Consider the following 18,320-nt stretch of genomic DNA (forward strand, 5'->3'; position numbering starts at 1 on the left):
AAACGTGTCACACAAAGAGCAGCAGCATCTTGAGTTCTGTGAAAATCTGTACATGCAATTTTGTCTGTAATGGCGAATTGATTATTTTGATGACTAGGTTTAAAATGAGCTACTAAAAGCTAGCTAATGATATATATGAATTTATGACGCTCCGAATAAATTAATGAACTGAAATAAAATCTTCGATTGCTCTTAAATGAAACGAGATTATTTGCATTGCGTTTTACTTGCTGCTATCCATTTTTCGTGACAAAAATCGACACCAAAACGATTGTTGATATTTACCAGTTGCGAAACACGTGCCATTCAAATAAACCCTCCCGTTGTATTTATATAGTATTTTCACTGGAGTGTAACATACAACAGGCGATCGAAAACAAACAAAAAAACATTCACCCGAAGCTGCCCGAAGATCCATTGCCCGGCCGAAGTTTGGCAGCCGCAGCACGACCCCATCTGTCACTTTGCTTTTGCCATTTGACTTTTGTGTGCGAGATGAACGGGATCACGCTTTGATTGTGGAAAATTGCGCCGCGTGTGAAGTGAAAAAAGCCGAAAAAAATGTATATATTTCAAGTAATTTGATAATAGCCCAGTCCGCTTAAGGCGTACAATCGTTGTAACACCATCCAGTAAAGTCGCAGACGCACGGGATACGGAGCGGATTGTAATTTGGCGACATTATTTGTACGCCTAACCCCCGCCGAACTCAGGATAACCCAGATCGAAGGATATAGCCGCCTTTTCCGGTTTATATAATTGCGTGCGGATATCGCAAATAGTGGTCATCATCGCGTTGCTGGTGGTATAAAGTACCATTTGCCAAAATCATCATCACACCAGCAAAAGTAACAACACACACACACAGCATGGACGCAATAGAGGAGCGCAAGGTTTACCGTCTGGTGCTCACGGGAGGTAAGTCAGAAACCGTGGGGGATGGTCGGAAAATTAGCGAATGAAAAAGGAAGGTAGAAAAAAAAAACACACACACACACAGAGACCATTTATATATAGCTTTCGGAACATGTGCTTCTGGGTTTTCCTAGGGAATGTAGCACACCCTTCCCGCTGGGAAACACATACATACACACATGCACACCACCTTCTAGTGCGGGGGGAGGAGGTTATTTCCGGCGTGCGCGCTCTCAGATGTATCTCTCTCGATTGATCCTGGTGGCCCTTTACCCGAGATGTTCAAGGTTAAGGCCGTGACAGGCTTCATCTGGGTATCATCAGCCCAGTAATTTTGATTTCCTCTTAGTGTCTGTGTGTGTGTTTGTGTGGGAAATGCAACAGTGCACTACGGTGATAAAACCATTCCGTTTTCACTTCCAATGGTGGTCCGTCAAGCATTACTAATTACATTAGAACGATCCTGGCAAGCGTGAATTTGTTTAGTCACATGTTGATTTCGCTGACGGTTTTTTTTTTCTCTTCTTGTTTCGTTCTTCCCAATCACGTGTGGCAGGACCGTGTGGTGGCAAAACGACCGGCCAATCGAGGCTGTGTACGTTTTTTGAGAACCTCGGATGGAAGGTAAGTACCAGCAATTAAAACTATCAGCCAATGTATCTGTCCTTCATTATTTGTGACATATTTTGTTGTTGAAAAGTTTCAATCATCATTCGCAACAAATCGGAAATATCACCATTTGATCCTTTGACCGCAGAATTAGAGTATTGTGTTTTATGATGTTGTTTATCACCTCTTTAAATAATAGTTCCATTATTTTTTCAATGTAATATCGTCATCAACGTCCTTCTTGAACGAGGAAAACTCGCGCCTTCATTTAAAGTAACTTCTTGATTTATTCATTTTCAATAGGCCTAATGGCAACGTAATACGTGTTGATGGGTAGTTTGATTAGGCCAAACAAAATTGATCGTAGCATGCCAACAAGTCAACATCGATAAATTTGTTGATGGATGTGTTAGGTTGTTTAAAGGTGCTTGTTATTGTTTTTTAAAGATTGTTATGTCCGATTTTTTTTTACTTCCTTCTTGAGTGTAGTGTTATTTTACCTCTTACAAACGTTGTGAGAGATATTTTTGGGCAAGATATATTTAGAACACATTTTACAATTTTGCAACAAGCATCCATCGAACATCATTTTCACTACTCCCCGCTGTACGTTATTTAAACAGTCAAGACACACCTTCATTAGAAAGAACATCATTTAAAAAATCGTTTAAAGGATCAAATAGTTTCTTCTATAGAATGGTTTTGTTCCATTTCTTTTTTAATTTTTGCAGGTTTTTCGCGTGCCTGAAACGGCCACAATCCTACTCAGGTACGGTTTAGAAACGTATCCATTCTTCCATTCCTTTTATTGACAAAGCTTCCGCTGCTGCTCTTAAATTTAGCTTTAACGACAGCCCCAAAAAACGAAACAAAATTTACAGAAAAAAGCTTCTTCTTCTCATGCCTTCGAAAATTTAAAATTATTTGCTCTGGCTAGCTTCTTTCTATTAGTGAGTTAAAAGCGCATAACAGACACGCTCTCGAGATTGCATAAATGATGTTAGAAAATTCACTAATTACCCAATCTAGCTACGGCGATACTTAGCCTCCTTTCGCCGAAATGTATGTGAGTTCAATTTGAATTAAATATAGTTTAAACATTAGATTAAAGTTTTAAACTAAACAATTAGATGTTAAAGCCCGCTACTGCTAGCAGAGCCAGTCTTGAAAAAAAAACTCAATGCAGCCGTGTAGTTAAATATTGAAACAAAATCGATTGATCTTGCCTCTCGTCTATTATGTTCTCGTTTTACAGCGGTGGTATCAAGTTCGCAGATTTGGTTGCCGAAGAAGGTAAGCAGCAATTGTTTGAATACTATTGATTAAGCAAAAATAACACCCTTAGTATGATAGAGTACGATAATGCGCATACAGCTTTCGCTGTTAAATTTGCGACTCATTTTACGATATCATTTGCATTCGTCAAAGTCGGTAACACGATAAGAAGAACGTTGGAAAGCAAGCTTAATTGCTGGTACATCATTAGACTCAGCGTTGTAATTCATGCAAAGTTAGCAATTTACTGTACAACCGTTCCTAGTTGTTACTAGCAAAAAAAAAAAAAAAAAAAAGATGTAAAGTATGGTCTCAAAGAAAGGACAAATTTATTGACAATACTTATTCGAAGTTAGTTTTAAAATTTTGACATAGAACAACTTTTTTCGTGGGCTATGTCTTACTGGCATGCAAAAGGCAACAGGATCACGATAATGAACAAGTTTTCCAACCGCAATAATTCAAAGGTCACGCGATACAGTTTGACAGCCGGCTGTCCATTTTCATCCATCCCCACCCCCCAGTTGAGTGTCGGTTTCATTAGAACGGGGAATTCGGAAAGAACAAACAATCACCCATCCTAGCGCAAACCCCCGCCGTAGAAAGGTATCATGCTTCTCCCGTTACATTAAAAACTTCGATTGATCGATGGAGATTTAATCACGGTAGGGACAACATAATAAGGTAAGCGAAGGCTTTCATATGCATCACAAGAAATGGTTGGTAGGAACAGAATAGATCCAAACTCGCAACATCATTATCATGGGAAATGCTGCACACTCTCCCTTCCTTTTTCGATATGTTATGCTTTCAACATACAGCACAGCTACAACGCAACAACAAGAAAAGAATGGCAAACATAATGTATTTCGCCGCGTCCGTTGGTAGACTATACTCCCACTAACGCAACGTTACTTGTTTTACATTAGATCGTAGCAAAAAGAAGGCACATGCGACCGGCACATCTACTGGCGCCGTACCTTCCGCCACCGCCGAATCTGCCCGCGAACCGGCCGTCTTTAAGGATGGCGTCCCGGAGCATAGCGTTATTGATATTGACCAAATTACAACCTGTCCCCGGTGCATGGCCGCCGCCGTCGGGAAAGTTGGTGATGGTGAGTTTAATGCGCGCTGGTAGTTTGTGTGCAAAACCACACACAGCACTCACGAAACCACCGGACCGTCCCTCCCAACGCAGCCCTTCTATGTTGGAGTCCGCGTGCTGTGTCGCCCCCTGTTCGTTCCTATATCCCCTTTCCCATCACTCTGCTTGCGCCTCTTTATCATTGTGTGTGTGCGCGCATCTGAGCTTTGTCATTGTCGTTGCTATCGTGCACACGCCACCGCAGAGAGGACGTTTGGCCACCCGACCCGGTCTTCTGAATTGATCTGCCGCTCGCATTCTGCCATAATAGCTGCATCTGTATTACCCATATTCTAATGATACGCTTTTTCATTCGTCATCGTCTACTGTGGCTGCATCATTGCATTATTGTGTCCGCCCCTGTACACGAAGCCTCGGTGACTGACTTTATGTATGTGTATAGCTGACAAGGAAGCATTCCACTTCATAATACTTTAATATACATTTTTATTGTTGTGATATACATATAACTATGTTGCTTTTGAACGCTTTACTATGAGTTTTTTACTAACTTAACAGCGAAAAGGAATATTAGTTAGCCAAAAAAAAAAATATGTACAGAAAATTAAAAGCTGTGACAATACGGCACTGGACCGTCATTATTAATTATAAATAAAAATTAAAAAAATAAAAGCTACAAAAAAATTTGGTAAACAATTACAAACACCTTCGCGGTATCGGCAGCAGCGATTACGTCAGTGTGTGTCCTATTTGGCGCACGGCTACACGGCTTTAAAAACACGTGTTACAGCCGCATGCTGTGCAACGGAGCAAGCAAGTAAACGTGTTTCCTGTGTGTACGCGGAGTTCAATCAAGTTGATTTCGATGCAAATGGAAATGATTGTTCAATTATTATCAATATCAGCTGAGAATGCAAAACCTGTACACTGCAATATACTCGGGAGAAAAAAAATAAATGCATCAATTTTACTTTCATTCAGCGCAAGCATAGCAGTCATCATCAATATCATGATGGATTGGTGAGTGTTATCAGAATGCAAACGCGTCACCCTGTCGTATGTTATTTCCCCCCATAAGAAATTCAAGCTCAATGCAACCACAGCTGAGCGAGAGCTCTGTTTGGTGCACGATGCACACACATGCGAACAAATGCAGCCCATTTCAAAGCCAAGGCGAATCGTGATAACTCAAGCCAAACGACCGGTTTGAAGTACACGTGGTGCGCGCAATCGTCAACGCCAACCCAACGCCCGGGGAAAGGAGCTTTGTATGTATTTTGGCCATGGTGTTTGTCTTGCACACAGACACACGACGAAGACTAACGGGTGTGATCTCCCTTCATTGCCATTCTTGATCTCCTTAAACCGGTTGCCCTGTTAAAAACCGAAGTGCGCCAGTTTGAACCGAGTTGTAAAAAGGAATATAATCTATTTACACGTACGTCATCACTAATCGTGCGCATCTTTTAAAACCACGCTCTGCTTGAGAGCACGGAAGTGTTTTACTGCTTACTACCACACCATCCATCCAAAGTTGTTATTGTTATCATCACTTAGCTCGCGATTGTCGTTTCGTTGGGCTGTGGGGTTCATCTAATCACTGCTGAGAAAGTGGAGTGGTTCACTTTTAGCTTGCTGTTGCAACATTTATATATGACCCACTGCAAGGACAACTGGGCAGCCTGAAAGATGTGTTGTGTAATTTAGACGACGTCATCGAGAACACTTTACTTTTCTTGAACAGATGAGCGTGCGTTCTGTTGTATTTGACGACTTTAGAATGCCAATTTACGACGCTCTTTCGTCACGACAGATGAGCGAGCATGTGACCAGCCCCAACCCAGCAGACGTAAACCGCGGTCAACTAATTTGATGAGTTTTGTAATTTAAGGGTTTTTGTTTTGCTTTTGGGCAAAGCTGGCTTTCCTTACCTCAGAGACATTAATGGCATTAATTGTCGTGTGCGTTCGTATCTAACGCCGACGTGCTGCTTATCAGTAGCAACACCACCAATATGTGTGCAGCCGTCTATGAAGAAGATTGATTGTTTTCATCTGGCACGGTTCCGTTTGAAATAAGGATACGCGATTATAGCGCGAAGGTTTGCTGGGGAAAATAATGTATAGCTTAATGTAGAATTTCAACCATCTTCATCAATCTGTCTCTGAACGAAATTTGTACGGCGCGAGCGAAGGTACAGAGTGTGTGGACGTGTGAAACGAAGAAAAGCAAAACTGCTGCCTCGGTTGACAAGTTGGCAATTATCATGTCCCTTGTATATTCGCTCATTCTACCGCCGCCGCAGCATCCGACCAGAAATCGGACGGGTTGTCATTTTCATCTTTGTACTCTCTGTGTCATACGGCCCCCACCCGGGTGAATATCGGATGTTCGAGAAAATGATGAGATTGTTGTTTATTTGGCCAACTATATTTACATTCCCGTTGTATTTTCTCTTTTCCTTTTTGCGCTTAAAGACACCGCGCTCATCAGCCACAGTCACACAGTGTTCCGACCGCTGCCAAACAAACTGTGCCGACGGGTGAAAATGTATCGATACTGACTCGATCCGTTGATGATCATTCTATATTTAAAAGAAAGCGGTACGGATCGTTCAGAAAATGCTTTCGTTGGTTGTGTATGAGCCATGAGGTTGTTTTGTTGTAAAGAATTTTCGCGGAAAAGGGGAGAACTCTCCCTTATCGTAGATTGATCGGGACACATCAGTGTTGGAACATGTGTTCAAGATTGTTTGCAAACATTATCGATGCATGCCACGACTACAACACACGTGAACAGTTGATGAGATGGCAACCTATTGATTAAAGCAAACGTGTAATGATTACTATGCGGCAAACTTCTTGTACACGATAATAGCTTACTGGCCCATCGATATTAATGCTGTTTTGCCAATATAGATAGACCAAAATGCGACTAACACAGACATGATGTAGTAGTGTGCTTTATCGTGAGGCTATATCATACTCATTTGCCTGTTTTCCAACGTTCGCCAATCGTGTGTCACATTTTCCGTTGCCACAATCGCATCCGGTACGATGTAATTAGTAACCAATTTAATTAAACTACGTATACGTGGGACGTTTCTAACGAGCTATTTTCGTTTTGCAGTGTACAAGTTTCAGGAAAACTTGCTTCGTACAATGATACAGATCGAAAACACATACTTCGAGCTGGGCAGGACGAGCAACAAAAACTGCTTGATCATCTGCGATCGTGGTTTCATGGATGCCAGTGCATGTAAGTATGAGTGGAGGGTTTGCACAACCTTTGGGGTACCGTCAGATGGATGAAAATCTTACGTTTTATTGTCGGTTTCCACACACGTGTAGATATCTCCAAAGAAAAATGGGATCGTATGATGCGTTCGAACAACTGGAATCCAGTAGAGTTGCGCGATAATCGCTATAATCAGATCATTCACATGGTGTCGGCCGCGAACGGTGCGGAACAGTTTTACGCCACGGAGGAACATTCGTGCCGTTCGGAAGGGGTCACATTGGCACGCGAGCTCGACTATAAGGCCGCATCGGCATGGATCGGACATCCGTACTTCGATGTGATCGATAATTCTACCGACTTTGAGAACAAAGTGAATCGCATGATCGAGTGCGTGTGCCAGAAGCTCGGCATCGACATTGGCGACCGGTTATCGATCACTTCGCGAAAAGTCAAATTCTTGGGTAAGTGAAGTTGATGTGAGCTTGATGTGTGGAACAAAGAGATTAAAAAATTTCCTCCATCATTTCAGTTTCTGGACCAATGCCTCCGGATACGTCGTTCCCCGCGTTCCAGGACTTCGAGGTCGTGCATCATTATCTGCAGTGTGCCGGTCCTCGTGTGCAGGCTCGTTTGCGCAAGCGGGGACAGAACGGTCGCTGGAGTTACATTCATACGATACGCCGACCCCAGCAACATGGTCAGTCGATAGAGGTGCGGACGCAGCTGTCGCATCGCGATTATCTGAACATGCTAACGCAGCAAGATGATGCGCACTTTACCATCTACAAGAAGCGTCGCTGCTTCCTTGTCAACAACCAGTACTTCCAGATGGACATCTACAAGGACCCGAGCCATCCGAGGTTGGTGCAAATAGTGTAGAACTCCCAAATAGTTGTTCCTAATAACGTTGTTTTTCCACCTTGACTTGACAGATGCAAAGGTCTGATTTTGCTGGAAACCTACACCTCGCTGACAGGGGACAAATTGAAAGCGATTTTGCCGAAATTTTTAAACATCGTGAAGGAAGTCACTGGACAGCCGGACTACTCGATGTTCAATCTGTCGCTCCGGGAAGACTGGAACAACACCAAAAAGTTCTGCTATTCGCTGCATGGTAAGAACACCTGTTGCCACCGAACGGTCGACAGTACCAATACGAACACAACATCCACCACCACTCCCACCATTGCTACTGCCACGGCTACAACTGATACGGGCGTAGATAAAGCCGATGAAGATATCGGTGCCACTACTGAGTAGGATACTGGCAGCGGCAGATTAACGACCTGTTTAGTTCTCCACTTGCTGTTACCTACCCCCCAACCCCCCTCTTCATACTACTGTAGAAGATTGCAACGACCGGAAGAATGTGGCCAACCACTACCTTCTCCGTCTTGTGTAGCATTTGATCCGTTCATGTGTTTGCTATTGTAAACTTTTCCGTTTTATTGGTGGTGTTTGAAACGCTTGCAACTAATGACTAATAATGTCTGTCCGAATGTTTTGCTATATATGTGTATGATCTTTGTTCGTTGCCCTTATTTTCTGCCCTGTTCTAACGTTCTATTCAAGCTAATCAATGCGGGTCGGTCTTATTGTATTTGTTTATCTTCAGTACATTTTCAACATACATGTTAGTAGAATTCCATTTTTATAATTGACGCTTATTGGTTATTAAATTTGCTATTTCTTTTACTTCTTGGATTCTCATGTTAGACTTACGCATGATTGTTTTTAAGTTTTCCTTTAACCAGATTGTCACAATATTGTTACTTTACTAATATTGGATAGCTAGAGTGCTTTAATTTTTATAACAATTTTTTTTGTTTATGTGTGCTTCTTTATGTTTCTCTTTTTTTGTCGCATTACAAATGAACGGTGCTGTTACAAAATTATTTCCCCATCTCAATGCCCAAACCCGAATCATCAACAAATCAGACAATTCTAGCAAAACATGGTACAAAATTAAGCAAAATTTGACAAATTTGTTTGTTTCTTTTCTCTCTTTTTTTTCTCTCTTTCTCTTCTTTTCTTCCCCAATGTCCCGTTTTCTCGGTCTGCTTTTTTGTCTCTTTTTCTCTTTTCCCACAATATGTTAGATCAAGACGATGCCGACGTGAAAACGAATGGTCACTCCCAGAAAATGATCAATGGTAAAGCGTAGTAGAACTAAAACTGATGCGCCCCTGAAAAGTACGCGCGTACTTGTGCGCTATCGTTAAAAAACAGATTGTTGTATAGAAAAAAAAAAACGGTCGGCGGCAGAAAAGGAAACGAGAGTTCGCAGAACGTGCTGTCTTGGAAAAGCGAGGTGGTTGTTTTTGTGACTGAAAGTGGGTGGGCAACGTATGAAATTAATGTTGAACCTTCATAATCCGCAAGGACATTTGAGCCTGATTAGTGTATGTTTTTTATGTTTATTGTATTGAATGTACTTTGTTCGTTAAAACAACCATAATGCCATTTGGCAAATCATTTTTCTTTGAAGACCTCGTATTATGATTAACGATCTTCAACTTTGCATTAAAAAACAGTCTTTTTGTACTTTCTTTCTGTAATAATCAAATGTTAGGAGCATCGTCCTGGACATACTTTTCATTCAGCCAAAGTTTTAAATTTATGAGCAGCGTTACAAATATCTGGAAGTGTATATTTTTACGGCAATAGCATACTTATTATTGTTTATGAAACGGTGTGTACTTTCGAACCTTGCGTATGCCTTCTGTAGATGAACATGCTGATGCAAAAGGGAACAAAGTTCCAGAGAAAATACGTGTGCAAATATTTTAAAATTATTTAAACTTTTCTTTGTTGTCCAATAATACAAATCAATACCAGTACTGAAAGCCAATACCTTTTCAACAAGCTCCCTGTGAGTTAGAGTATAATAATTCCCGAGCCCATCTTCCGCAGGGTACTTAACAACTCAAATACTACCTCTACCACACGCCAAAACAACGGTTTGCTTATTCTTCACGCAATATATGCCATATTTAAAATGATTTCGATCACAAAAGCATACTTGTACCATTGTAAACTTACATCAGTTTATCAGGACAGGCATCTTATATTTCGTTCGATTAATGAAAGTGCAGATTATAATAAAATTATTTGAAAGTGGAACTATCTATTCTAATCTTATGGTTCGTTTTTTCACACATGCATCATAATGTGCCCATGTTTACGTGTTTGGGAATATACTAACAACATCATTTATCTTGTTTCGTTTTGCTAAAAGAATTACACTCTACTCTGTTGGTAGTTAATCAGAAATGTATTCAACTTTTTGGACACATGTTGTACGCGACCGTATGTAGGAGCGGTAGGGCGCTTGGCACTAAGACACTTTTTTACCTTTTCGATTGCTACAATCCTTGCAAAGATGCCAATGTACTTACAGAAGAAGAAACAAGTGAAACCTAACCTTTTTCGTCCAATAGTCAAAGAACATGTAATAACTGCTGGTATTCGCGCGTGTGGTGATGTTTTCCTTTTATAATTGTTCGGTCGTGCAGCTGCTGTATCGAAACATTGGTTTGGCAGGTCATGCATTCGGCTGAACTTTTGATTTCATTTTACAATAAACAAACCGAGCTATAGATAGACAAGAATATGGTTGGTGACCATGCAAACTAATAAAAAAAAAGAGAGCGCTGAAATCAATAAGTGACAAATCGGACCGTGAAGATGATGATGATGAGGAACAATATTTGGCAATGGTTTTAATGTTGTAGCAGCAACGTGTAGCGCGAAGAGCATATTGTGTATAAAGCAAAACCGCATTGAAGACAACCAACTATTCATTGATAGCAGTGGCAAATTATTTTTGTGTGAATATACATAACCTTTTAAAAGCAGAAAAGAAATGGACAAAAAAATACACCCAAACAATTTTTATGGTGCGAAATCAATCGGTATCAACGTTTGTAGATTATCAGTGAGCACGCTAACAACAAAACACAGAGAGCAAAACATGTGGGAGTGTAGAAAACATCAAAGGAAAGAATGCAGAAGAAACAAAATGTAACTAAAATGCACGAGCAAAAGAAAACTGTTACTGATGTATTTTATATTAAAATGTAAAACAGTCCTGTAAAGCAAACCTCTCCTCTCTGATGGAAAGCTAGCAGCAAAGCTATATTTGTTGGAGAAACCTATGAAAATGATGAATATTGATGGTATTAAAACGATTAATAAATCATATGCAGTTCTACTAGCTAGCAGAGATAACTTTTTGGAAATGATGACTACAAGGATGCTTGCAAATTATGCCTCCGTGCTAATGATGTTTAAGCGCGGATACAGATCAACTGCAGCAAAAATATTGCAACTAAACTAGGATTGTCACCCTTATAAAAGCTGGATGTTTTCTTTGAATGTAAAATATTAAGTTGAGCAGTTATTAAGTAATTGTACAAAGATGCATTTTCAGCTCAACGGTCGTTTTAAATTTATACCGCACAGCGAATCGGTAATTATTTTACCGGTTCGTGAATATGGCCGCTATTGGTATGTTGCATCTTTTCGATGGCTTGAAATTAAAATATATTGTAATAATGATCTATTTCATGGTATTTGGTATACATCGAATTTGCATAAGTTGTTGGGAGGTTAGTAAATTACGAATTAAATAATAAACAAATTTTCCTTTCCCGCTGTGTGTGCCGAAAAGCCGTACCCGAGCTTTTCACACAGTTTGACACTTCGGAGACAGCCAAAATAGAGCTGAAAAAGCACACACACACACTCACTCACAGAAAAGCAAGCAAAAAGTGTGTTTTCAATCGTTTTACGGTGCGGGTTTTGTGTAAATTGTTTTAAGCAAAAATAGGAAATTAACCACCAGTGAGCAAAATGGGGAAGCGTCCCCTATCACGAAAGGAAATCGAAGAGCAAAAGAAGCGAGAGGATGAGGCGGCAGCAGCCCACGTAAGTGCAGAAAAGGCATATTACAATCCTTTCTTCCATCCTTCCATCTCGAAGACGCAAGACACCGTGCGTCGCGTAGTTTTGCCACTGATCTTGGTCAAATGTACAAAACTGCAGCTAATCCTAATTGACAATTTAAGGCTTTCAAAGAATTTGTGGAAACATTTCAAGAAGCGCCATCCAAAATATCGAAGGTATGGGTAAAGGCCGGAACGTACGATGCGGGCTCGAGAAGTAAGTGGTTACCCAGTGTGTGGCGCTCATTCTTTCTCCGTTTCGTTAATCGACTTCTTTTCTTACGCGGGTTTTACAGAGGAAGACACAAAGGACAGAGGCAAGCTGTACAAACCACAGTCACGTCTCGAGATGGAACATGAAAAGTCTATGGACTACGTCAAGATGGTGGCGAACGAAAGCCGCAAGGATTCGTCGGCCATGGGCAAGAAACGCAACCAGGAGAAGAAAAAGAGCAATCTGGAGATGTTCAAGGAGGAGCTTCGACAGATACAGGAAGAGCGCGAGGAGCGGCACAAATACAAGCACATGGCGCGTACCATGCTGCCCGGTACCAGTTCCACCGAGTCGGATCCTGTGTACAAGGAGACGGAATCCGGTTCGTTCGATAACGGCGATCCAAATACGACCAACTTGTACCTGGGCAATCTAAATCCAAAGGTGAGTTTCCTGTTGCGAGCATGTTAGTTGAACAAAGTTAGAACGAAACATCCCGATTCTGACTTGCAGATCTCGGAGCACGCGCTAATGGAGCTGTTCGGGAAGTATGGGCCGCTCGCTAGTATAAAGATTATGTGGCCACGCTCGGAGGAAGAAAAGATGCGTAATCGGAACTGTGGATTTGTGGCGTACATGAGTCGTCGTGATGCGGAGCGCGCTCTACGCGCCCTGAACGGGCGGGACGTGATGGGGTACGAGATGAAGCTCGGTTGGGGAAAATCAGTCCCCATTATGACACATCCGATTTACATACCGCCGAAACTGTTGGCCTATACACTGCCACCACCCGCTTCCGGTTTACCGTTCAATGCCCAACCTCATCCGTCGGATTTGGAAAATATTCCAAAGATGACATCAGGAGCCTACATGTCGGAACCGGAGCTGAAAGAACAGATGGATTCGGTACTGGTGAAGTCGGTGGTAAAGGTGGTCATACCGACCGAGCGGCCGTTGCTGATGTTGATTCATCGCATGGTGGAGTTTGTCATTCGCGAGGGTCCTATGTTTGAAGCGCTGATTATGACCAAGGAGATGGGTAATCCTATGTACAAGTAAGTGTGAGGGCAGGTTCGTATGGTTGCTTCCGAAGTGGTGCCCATTACATGCTTTTGTTATACTTTTAGGTTTCTTTTTGAAAATGAAAGCCCAGCTCACATTTACTACCGTTGGAAGTTGTTCTCGCTGCTACAGGGCGATACACCGAGTGATTGGAGAACGAAGGAGTTTCGCATGTTTAAGGGTGGTTCGATATGGAAGCCTCCACCAATAAATTTCTACACCCAAGGCATGCCCGACGAACTGCTGGCCGATGAGGAAGGAATCGAAGCGAACAAAGGCAATCTTTCCGTGGCGTAAGTAAAAGAGAAGTTTCAGGAGGGCCTCCTAAAAGTTAAACTAAATTCCTGTCCTCTCCTGGCCCTGACGTTATCCAATCGTCTGTCGTTAAAAAGGGCGATACCTTTCCTTGCCCCTGTAATCTCATTAATGAAGGCTTCTTCCCGATTATTTGGAAATGTGCCTGACTGATTCTCATACACAAAAAGGGTGATCGCTCCGTTGATTCCAAATAACGCTTGTTCTCCTGCCAAGGCCCTGGAATCTACAGTTCACTCCTCCATTCTTCCAGTTGTACCGATTATCCCCGTCATTAACATGATTTCATCCCCAAACGCACTACGTCCTTGAATCTTATGTGCCTCATATTTTCTGTTAGCCAAAATTAATAAGCTTGGTATCGCGGGCCTGTTACTTAATTGGTTCGAATCATATCGCATTGGCAGATCGTATAAAGTTTAAGTGTCGTCCTGTTTTTCCGACTCTTTTGTCCGCGCCTCTGGTGTTCCTCAGTTAAGTGTCTTCAGTCCACTCTTATTTCTGTTCTTTGTCAATGATTTTGTGTATTCCCTACCTTCCAATGGTCATCTGCTCTATGCCGAAGATATCCAAATTTACCGTCCTGTGAGTTTGTTAGCTGATTGTCGTTCCCTGCAAGTTTTCCTAAATAGTTTTTCCGTTTGGTGCCGCAATAGTGGCCCGTAATTATGTCCTGATAAATCTTGTGTCCTTTAATTTGGGAGATCTGGTAAGGTTCCGTACAGCTACAGCCTCCATGACACGGTCGTAAGTCAAGTAACCTCAGTAAAAGACTAGGGTGGTGTGTGGCTAGATGAGATTCTCTCTTTTAGGGTACATGTTGACCATGTTATGTACAAGTTCAACAAATCCTTGAGTCTGATTCTTAGACTTTCCGTCGAACTCAGAGGTTCCTTTTCTTTAAAGCTCTTGTTTTGTTTGTCTTGTATTTCAGCGCTCTCGGAATTGAAATGTCAAATTAAATTAAATTAAAATCATCTATTCGACTACAATGTCTCTGTGTTCCACTTTCGATCTAGTCTACGCGAGTACTGCTCCTTTTATCTACTTTAACGATCCGTATACTTTGTTAACTTCCTACTATTTTTTTCTCATATCCCGCCGTTAATAATGCGACAGACAAAATAATTTAATTAAATAAACTTAACTCCCCACCACAGGCAACGCGATCGGCTGGAGGATCTGATACGGCACCTTACCCCGGAAAGGCAAAAGATTGGCGATGCAATGATATTTTGCATCGAGCATGCCGATGCGGCAGAAGAAATTTGCGAATGCATTACGGAATCACTTTCCTCGAATGAAACGGTAGTAAAGAAAAAGGTGGCCCGTATCTATCTAATCTCGGACATTCTGCACAACTCGGCAGTGAAGGTACAAAACGCTAGCTTTTTCCGCAAAGCGATGGAGAAAAATCTGCTCGACATCTTTCGCAACCTGAACGCGTACTACATGCAGCTGGACAGCCGCCTAAAGGCGGAAGGTTTCAAGAGCCGCGTGATGGGTGTGTTTCGTGCTTGGGAGGAGTGGACCATCTATCCGCGTGAGTTTCTGGTGAAGCTGCAACACACGTTTTTGGGCATTCAAATGGTAAGAGTGTAAATGTGCATATTTGCATAAAACTGAAAGAGTAATCGTGAATTTATCTTTTTTTATTTAGACGGAAAAACAGCCAGAAGAAGAGCCGGAGGAGGAGAAAGAGGATGAAGATTTGGATGGTGTGCCGCTGGATGGAGCAGCACTGCTCAAAAGTGCAATGATGTGTGGAATGACAAGCGGTGGCGGTAGTGGTGGTGGTGGTGGTGGTGGAGGAGAAAACCGTACGCCATTGCTGAAGCACGATATCTACAGCGATGAGGACGATATTGATGGAATGCCTTTGGCAGACGATGACATCGATGGGATGCCGTTGGATGGTGCAATGGATGCGGGTGTACACGATGCTGCTCGACGAGCTGGTCCATCCGGTTCTGGTAGCGATGGACGAGCGGGAGGTTCAGGAAAAGGTAAAATAATTTCTTGTTTCTTCTGTGTTTTATACTAACATCAAAACAGCATTTTAAAGTATTCTGATCGATCAGGAGATTTTAATTCCGTTTTGGTAAAGTTTCTATTTTCGTGGTAAACTTGTTAATTAGAATTAAGGTTTCTTTTTTTAGTCTACTCGTTGGGTATTCCTCAGCGTTGTGTACTGAATCCCCTGCTATGCTTATTGTTTTGAATTAGCTGTGCAAATGTACTATATGTTAATGTACGTATATGAGGACAACCTTCCGATGATGTTCTCATCTTCGGTTTGACCCGACGTCGGAAAAACGCTGATTGATCTCCAATTTTCCTGTTTGATTAAACTTCCGTCTAACAAATTCGAAGCTGTTCTTCTTCTTTCCTCTATTTCCTATCCCGTAACTGCATAATTTACGCGTAAGACCTTATCTTCATATACCTACTAGGCTCTAGCTTTACGGCCAGAATGATGCTTTCCTTGCCATTGCCGTCTTCATTTTCCTGATCTGAGTTTAAAGACATCTTTTTTGCCTGTAAGGTAGACTTACGTTAGTAATAAATAATAAAAAAAATTGCAGGAAAATCAGCTGGAGGTTCGTTTATTCCCTCAAAGTGGGAATCCGTTGACGCAGCACAAATAGAAGCTCAAGCCATTACAACCAGCAAATGGGACACGCTAGATCCAGTCGTACCGGAACCACCAAAAATTAGTCTGCAGAAGGAAGGGGCAGGACTCATCAGCAGTAAGTACGGTAGCTACAGTGACGACGACGACGATGATGATGAGGATGAACGCGATTTTGACGATGTACTGCGCCAGGAAGGCGAAGGAAGTCGCAGTGGACCGGATCAGGATGAGCTGCGACGGGTGCGGTTGCGCGAAATTGAAGTCAAGATGGTACAGTACACGGATGAGTTTGAGTCCGGAACGAGACAGGTTCGAACGGGTTGGACACTGCACGAAGAGCTCGATAGCTACCGTATGAAGTTGATGAAAGAGATGGCACAGGAACTGCGACAGCGAGGGCGTGACGAGATCAATTGGGCCGCTGCTTCAGATGATGATAGTCGTTCGCGAAGGGGCCAGAAACGGGGCGGAAGTGTGGAGAGGTAATCGATCGATGGCACACCAATCGTAACGTAAGCAGAAACTCATGTTGGTTTGTTTTCTTTTGCCCCGGATAGCGCTCGGAAACACAAGCGAAGTCGTCAGTCTGCCCGTTCGAGGGATTCTGCTTCACCCGAGTCAAAATCCTCGCGGCGCAGACATTCCAGCAGTTCGTCGGACGAGGACGAGATGCTGGCAAACAGAACCGATGCCCGTTATCGCTACTCTTCGGAGCGTTCCGTTTCGCCGGGACCGGCCGCATCTAGCTCCTCGCGTACTAGCAAGTACGATCTGCTCGGTTCTCCGGCTCGCCACGGAGGTTCGGCAAGCGAGTCAAACTACGATAAGTATGAGCATCAACGTCGTGATGCGCGGGACAGTCGGGACATTCGTCGGGATAAGAAGGAAGCCACACGCGAGCGGATGCAGCTTTCACACGAGCGTGACCAGCGGGATCATCATCGAGAGCATCGTGACAGCAGGGCGCGAGAAAGTGATTCGCGTAGCTCACATGGACGTGAGCGTGATCGGGAACAACGGGATCGAGGCACTAGGGAGCATCGTGACCGTGAGCGAGAGTACGAACGTGAGGTGGATGGTGGTGATGGTGGGTCGTCGCGCTATCGTGAGCGTGATCGAGCCAAGGAAGGGTACAGCAGCAGTAGTGGAAGTAGGAAGGATTCTTCCACCAGTTCAAAGTATGACGATAGGACAAAGCGGTACAGGTAAAGCCGGTAGAAACGGCTCGATTAGTTTAATGCTTTCTGTCTGCGCTATTAGCTGCTGTGTTTTTCTGCAGTAAGGGTAGAGCAAGATTTTATCGCAAGAAAGCCGCTCACGTACGTATATTTGCTAGAAGGTAAGCTTACAAATTTCCCTCATAAGCAACAAATAAAGGTTTTAATAATCTGTAACTTAACACTGATTGCGATTTTTTCGGGAATTGAATCATGAAGAACATATTGGTGAGGAAAACTAATGTCCTGGTTGACATACAGGGTTTTCAAGAAGAATTAAAGCCATCCGTTGTGCCATTACAGGACGTTGTTCAAGATTACGTGAAACATTGTCAGGTAGAACTGGAGACACTAGTTTATTTTCTTGACTATGTTCAAGGGCCAATGGGCTTGGCCTCCTGGCTAGCAAGTCTAATTCATTGAACTTCGCCGAAGCTTACCATTGTTCTCCATGGTATGACTTCCTTTCACACATAATCTGAACAACGAATAGAACATTCTTGAACAGGGACTTTGTTGTGTGATGAGACATGTGAGTACTGTGACAATTAATGTTCGTCTCGCGATATTTAGTGTTATCAGTGGATATATTTTTTGAAGCTGTAGTATTACAGGTTACCAGCCAGAATCCTTGCCCGCATCTCAACATCTAAGTTTTGGATGACTTCGAAGGTGCGACCTATATGTTCGACTACTTTACGGATGTCTTTTCGGCGTTGAACTGATCGTTTCATTGTTTTGTTTCATTGAACTGATCAAAGTAGAGATACCTGTAGTGTTGGCCGTT

The 18,320-nt window shown here is 42.6% G+C and overlaps 3 protein-coding genes across 5 annotated transcripts in view; all 3 read left to right on the forward strand.

Moving 5' to 3' along the window:
- LOC126563180 (selenoprotein F) overlaps positions 1-18,320 on the forward strand; it is an 805,869-nt gene that overhangs the window by 704,540 nt on the left and 83,009 nt on the right. The window lies entirely within an intron of this gene.
- On the forward strand, positions 702-9,333 carry LOC126562088 (TRPL translocation defect protein 14). 3 transcript variants are annotated; one of them, XM_050218503.1, is made up of 10 exons: positions 702-918; positions 1,472-1,539; positions 2,256-2,293; positions 2,780-2,817; positions 3,729-3,914; positions 7,034-7,162; positions 7,255-7,605; positions 7,674-8,004; positions 8,077-8,258; positions 9,244-9,333. In XM_050218503.1, exons 1-10 carry the CDS (start codon positions 870-872, stop codon positions 9,306-9,308), a joined length of 1,437 nt encoding a protein of 478 aa, XP_050074460.1. In that variant the 5' UTR covers positions 702-869; the 3' UTR covers positions 9,309-9,333. The 3 variants fall into 3 exon arrangements, with proteins under 3 accessions (XP_050074460.1, XP_050074458.1, XP_050074461.1); XM_050218501.1 differs by lacking the exon at positions 9,244-9,333 and having other exon boundaries at positions 8,077-8,426; XM_050218504.1 differs by lacking the exons at positions 3,729-3,914; positions 9,244-9,333 and having other exon boundaries at positions 8,077-8,426.
- Positions 11,960-17,531, forward strand: LOC126561495 (U2 snRNP-associated SURP motif-containing protein). Its single transcript, XM_050217674.1, has 9 exons — positions 11,960-12,073; positions 12,214-12,307; positions 12,387-12,748; positions 12,818-13,359; positions 13,432-13,659; positions 14,842-15,271; positions 15,342-15,687; positions 16,267-16,798; positions 16,874-17,531. The coding sequence occupies exons 1-9, from the start codon at positions 11,999-12,001 to the stop codon at positions 17,523-17,525; spliced, it is 3,261 nt and encodes a 1,086-aa protein (XP_050073631.1). The 5' UTR covers positions 11,960-11,998; the 3' UTR covers positions 17,526-17,531.

This window comes from Anopheles maculipalpis, chromosome 3RL, assembly GCF_943734695.1.
Source record: "Anopheles maculipalpis chromosome 3RL, idAnoMacuDA_375_x, whole genome shotgun sequence".
NCBI classification, from domain to species: Eukaryota; Metazoa; Arthropoda; class Insecta; order Diptera; family Culicidae; genus Anopheles; species Anopheles maculipalpis.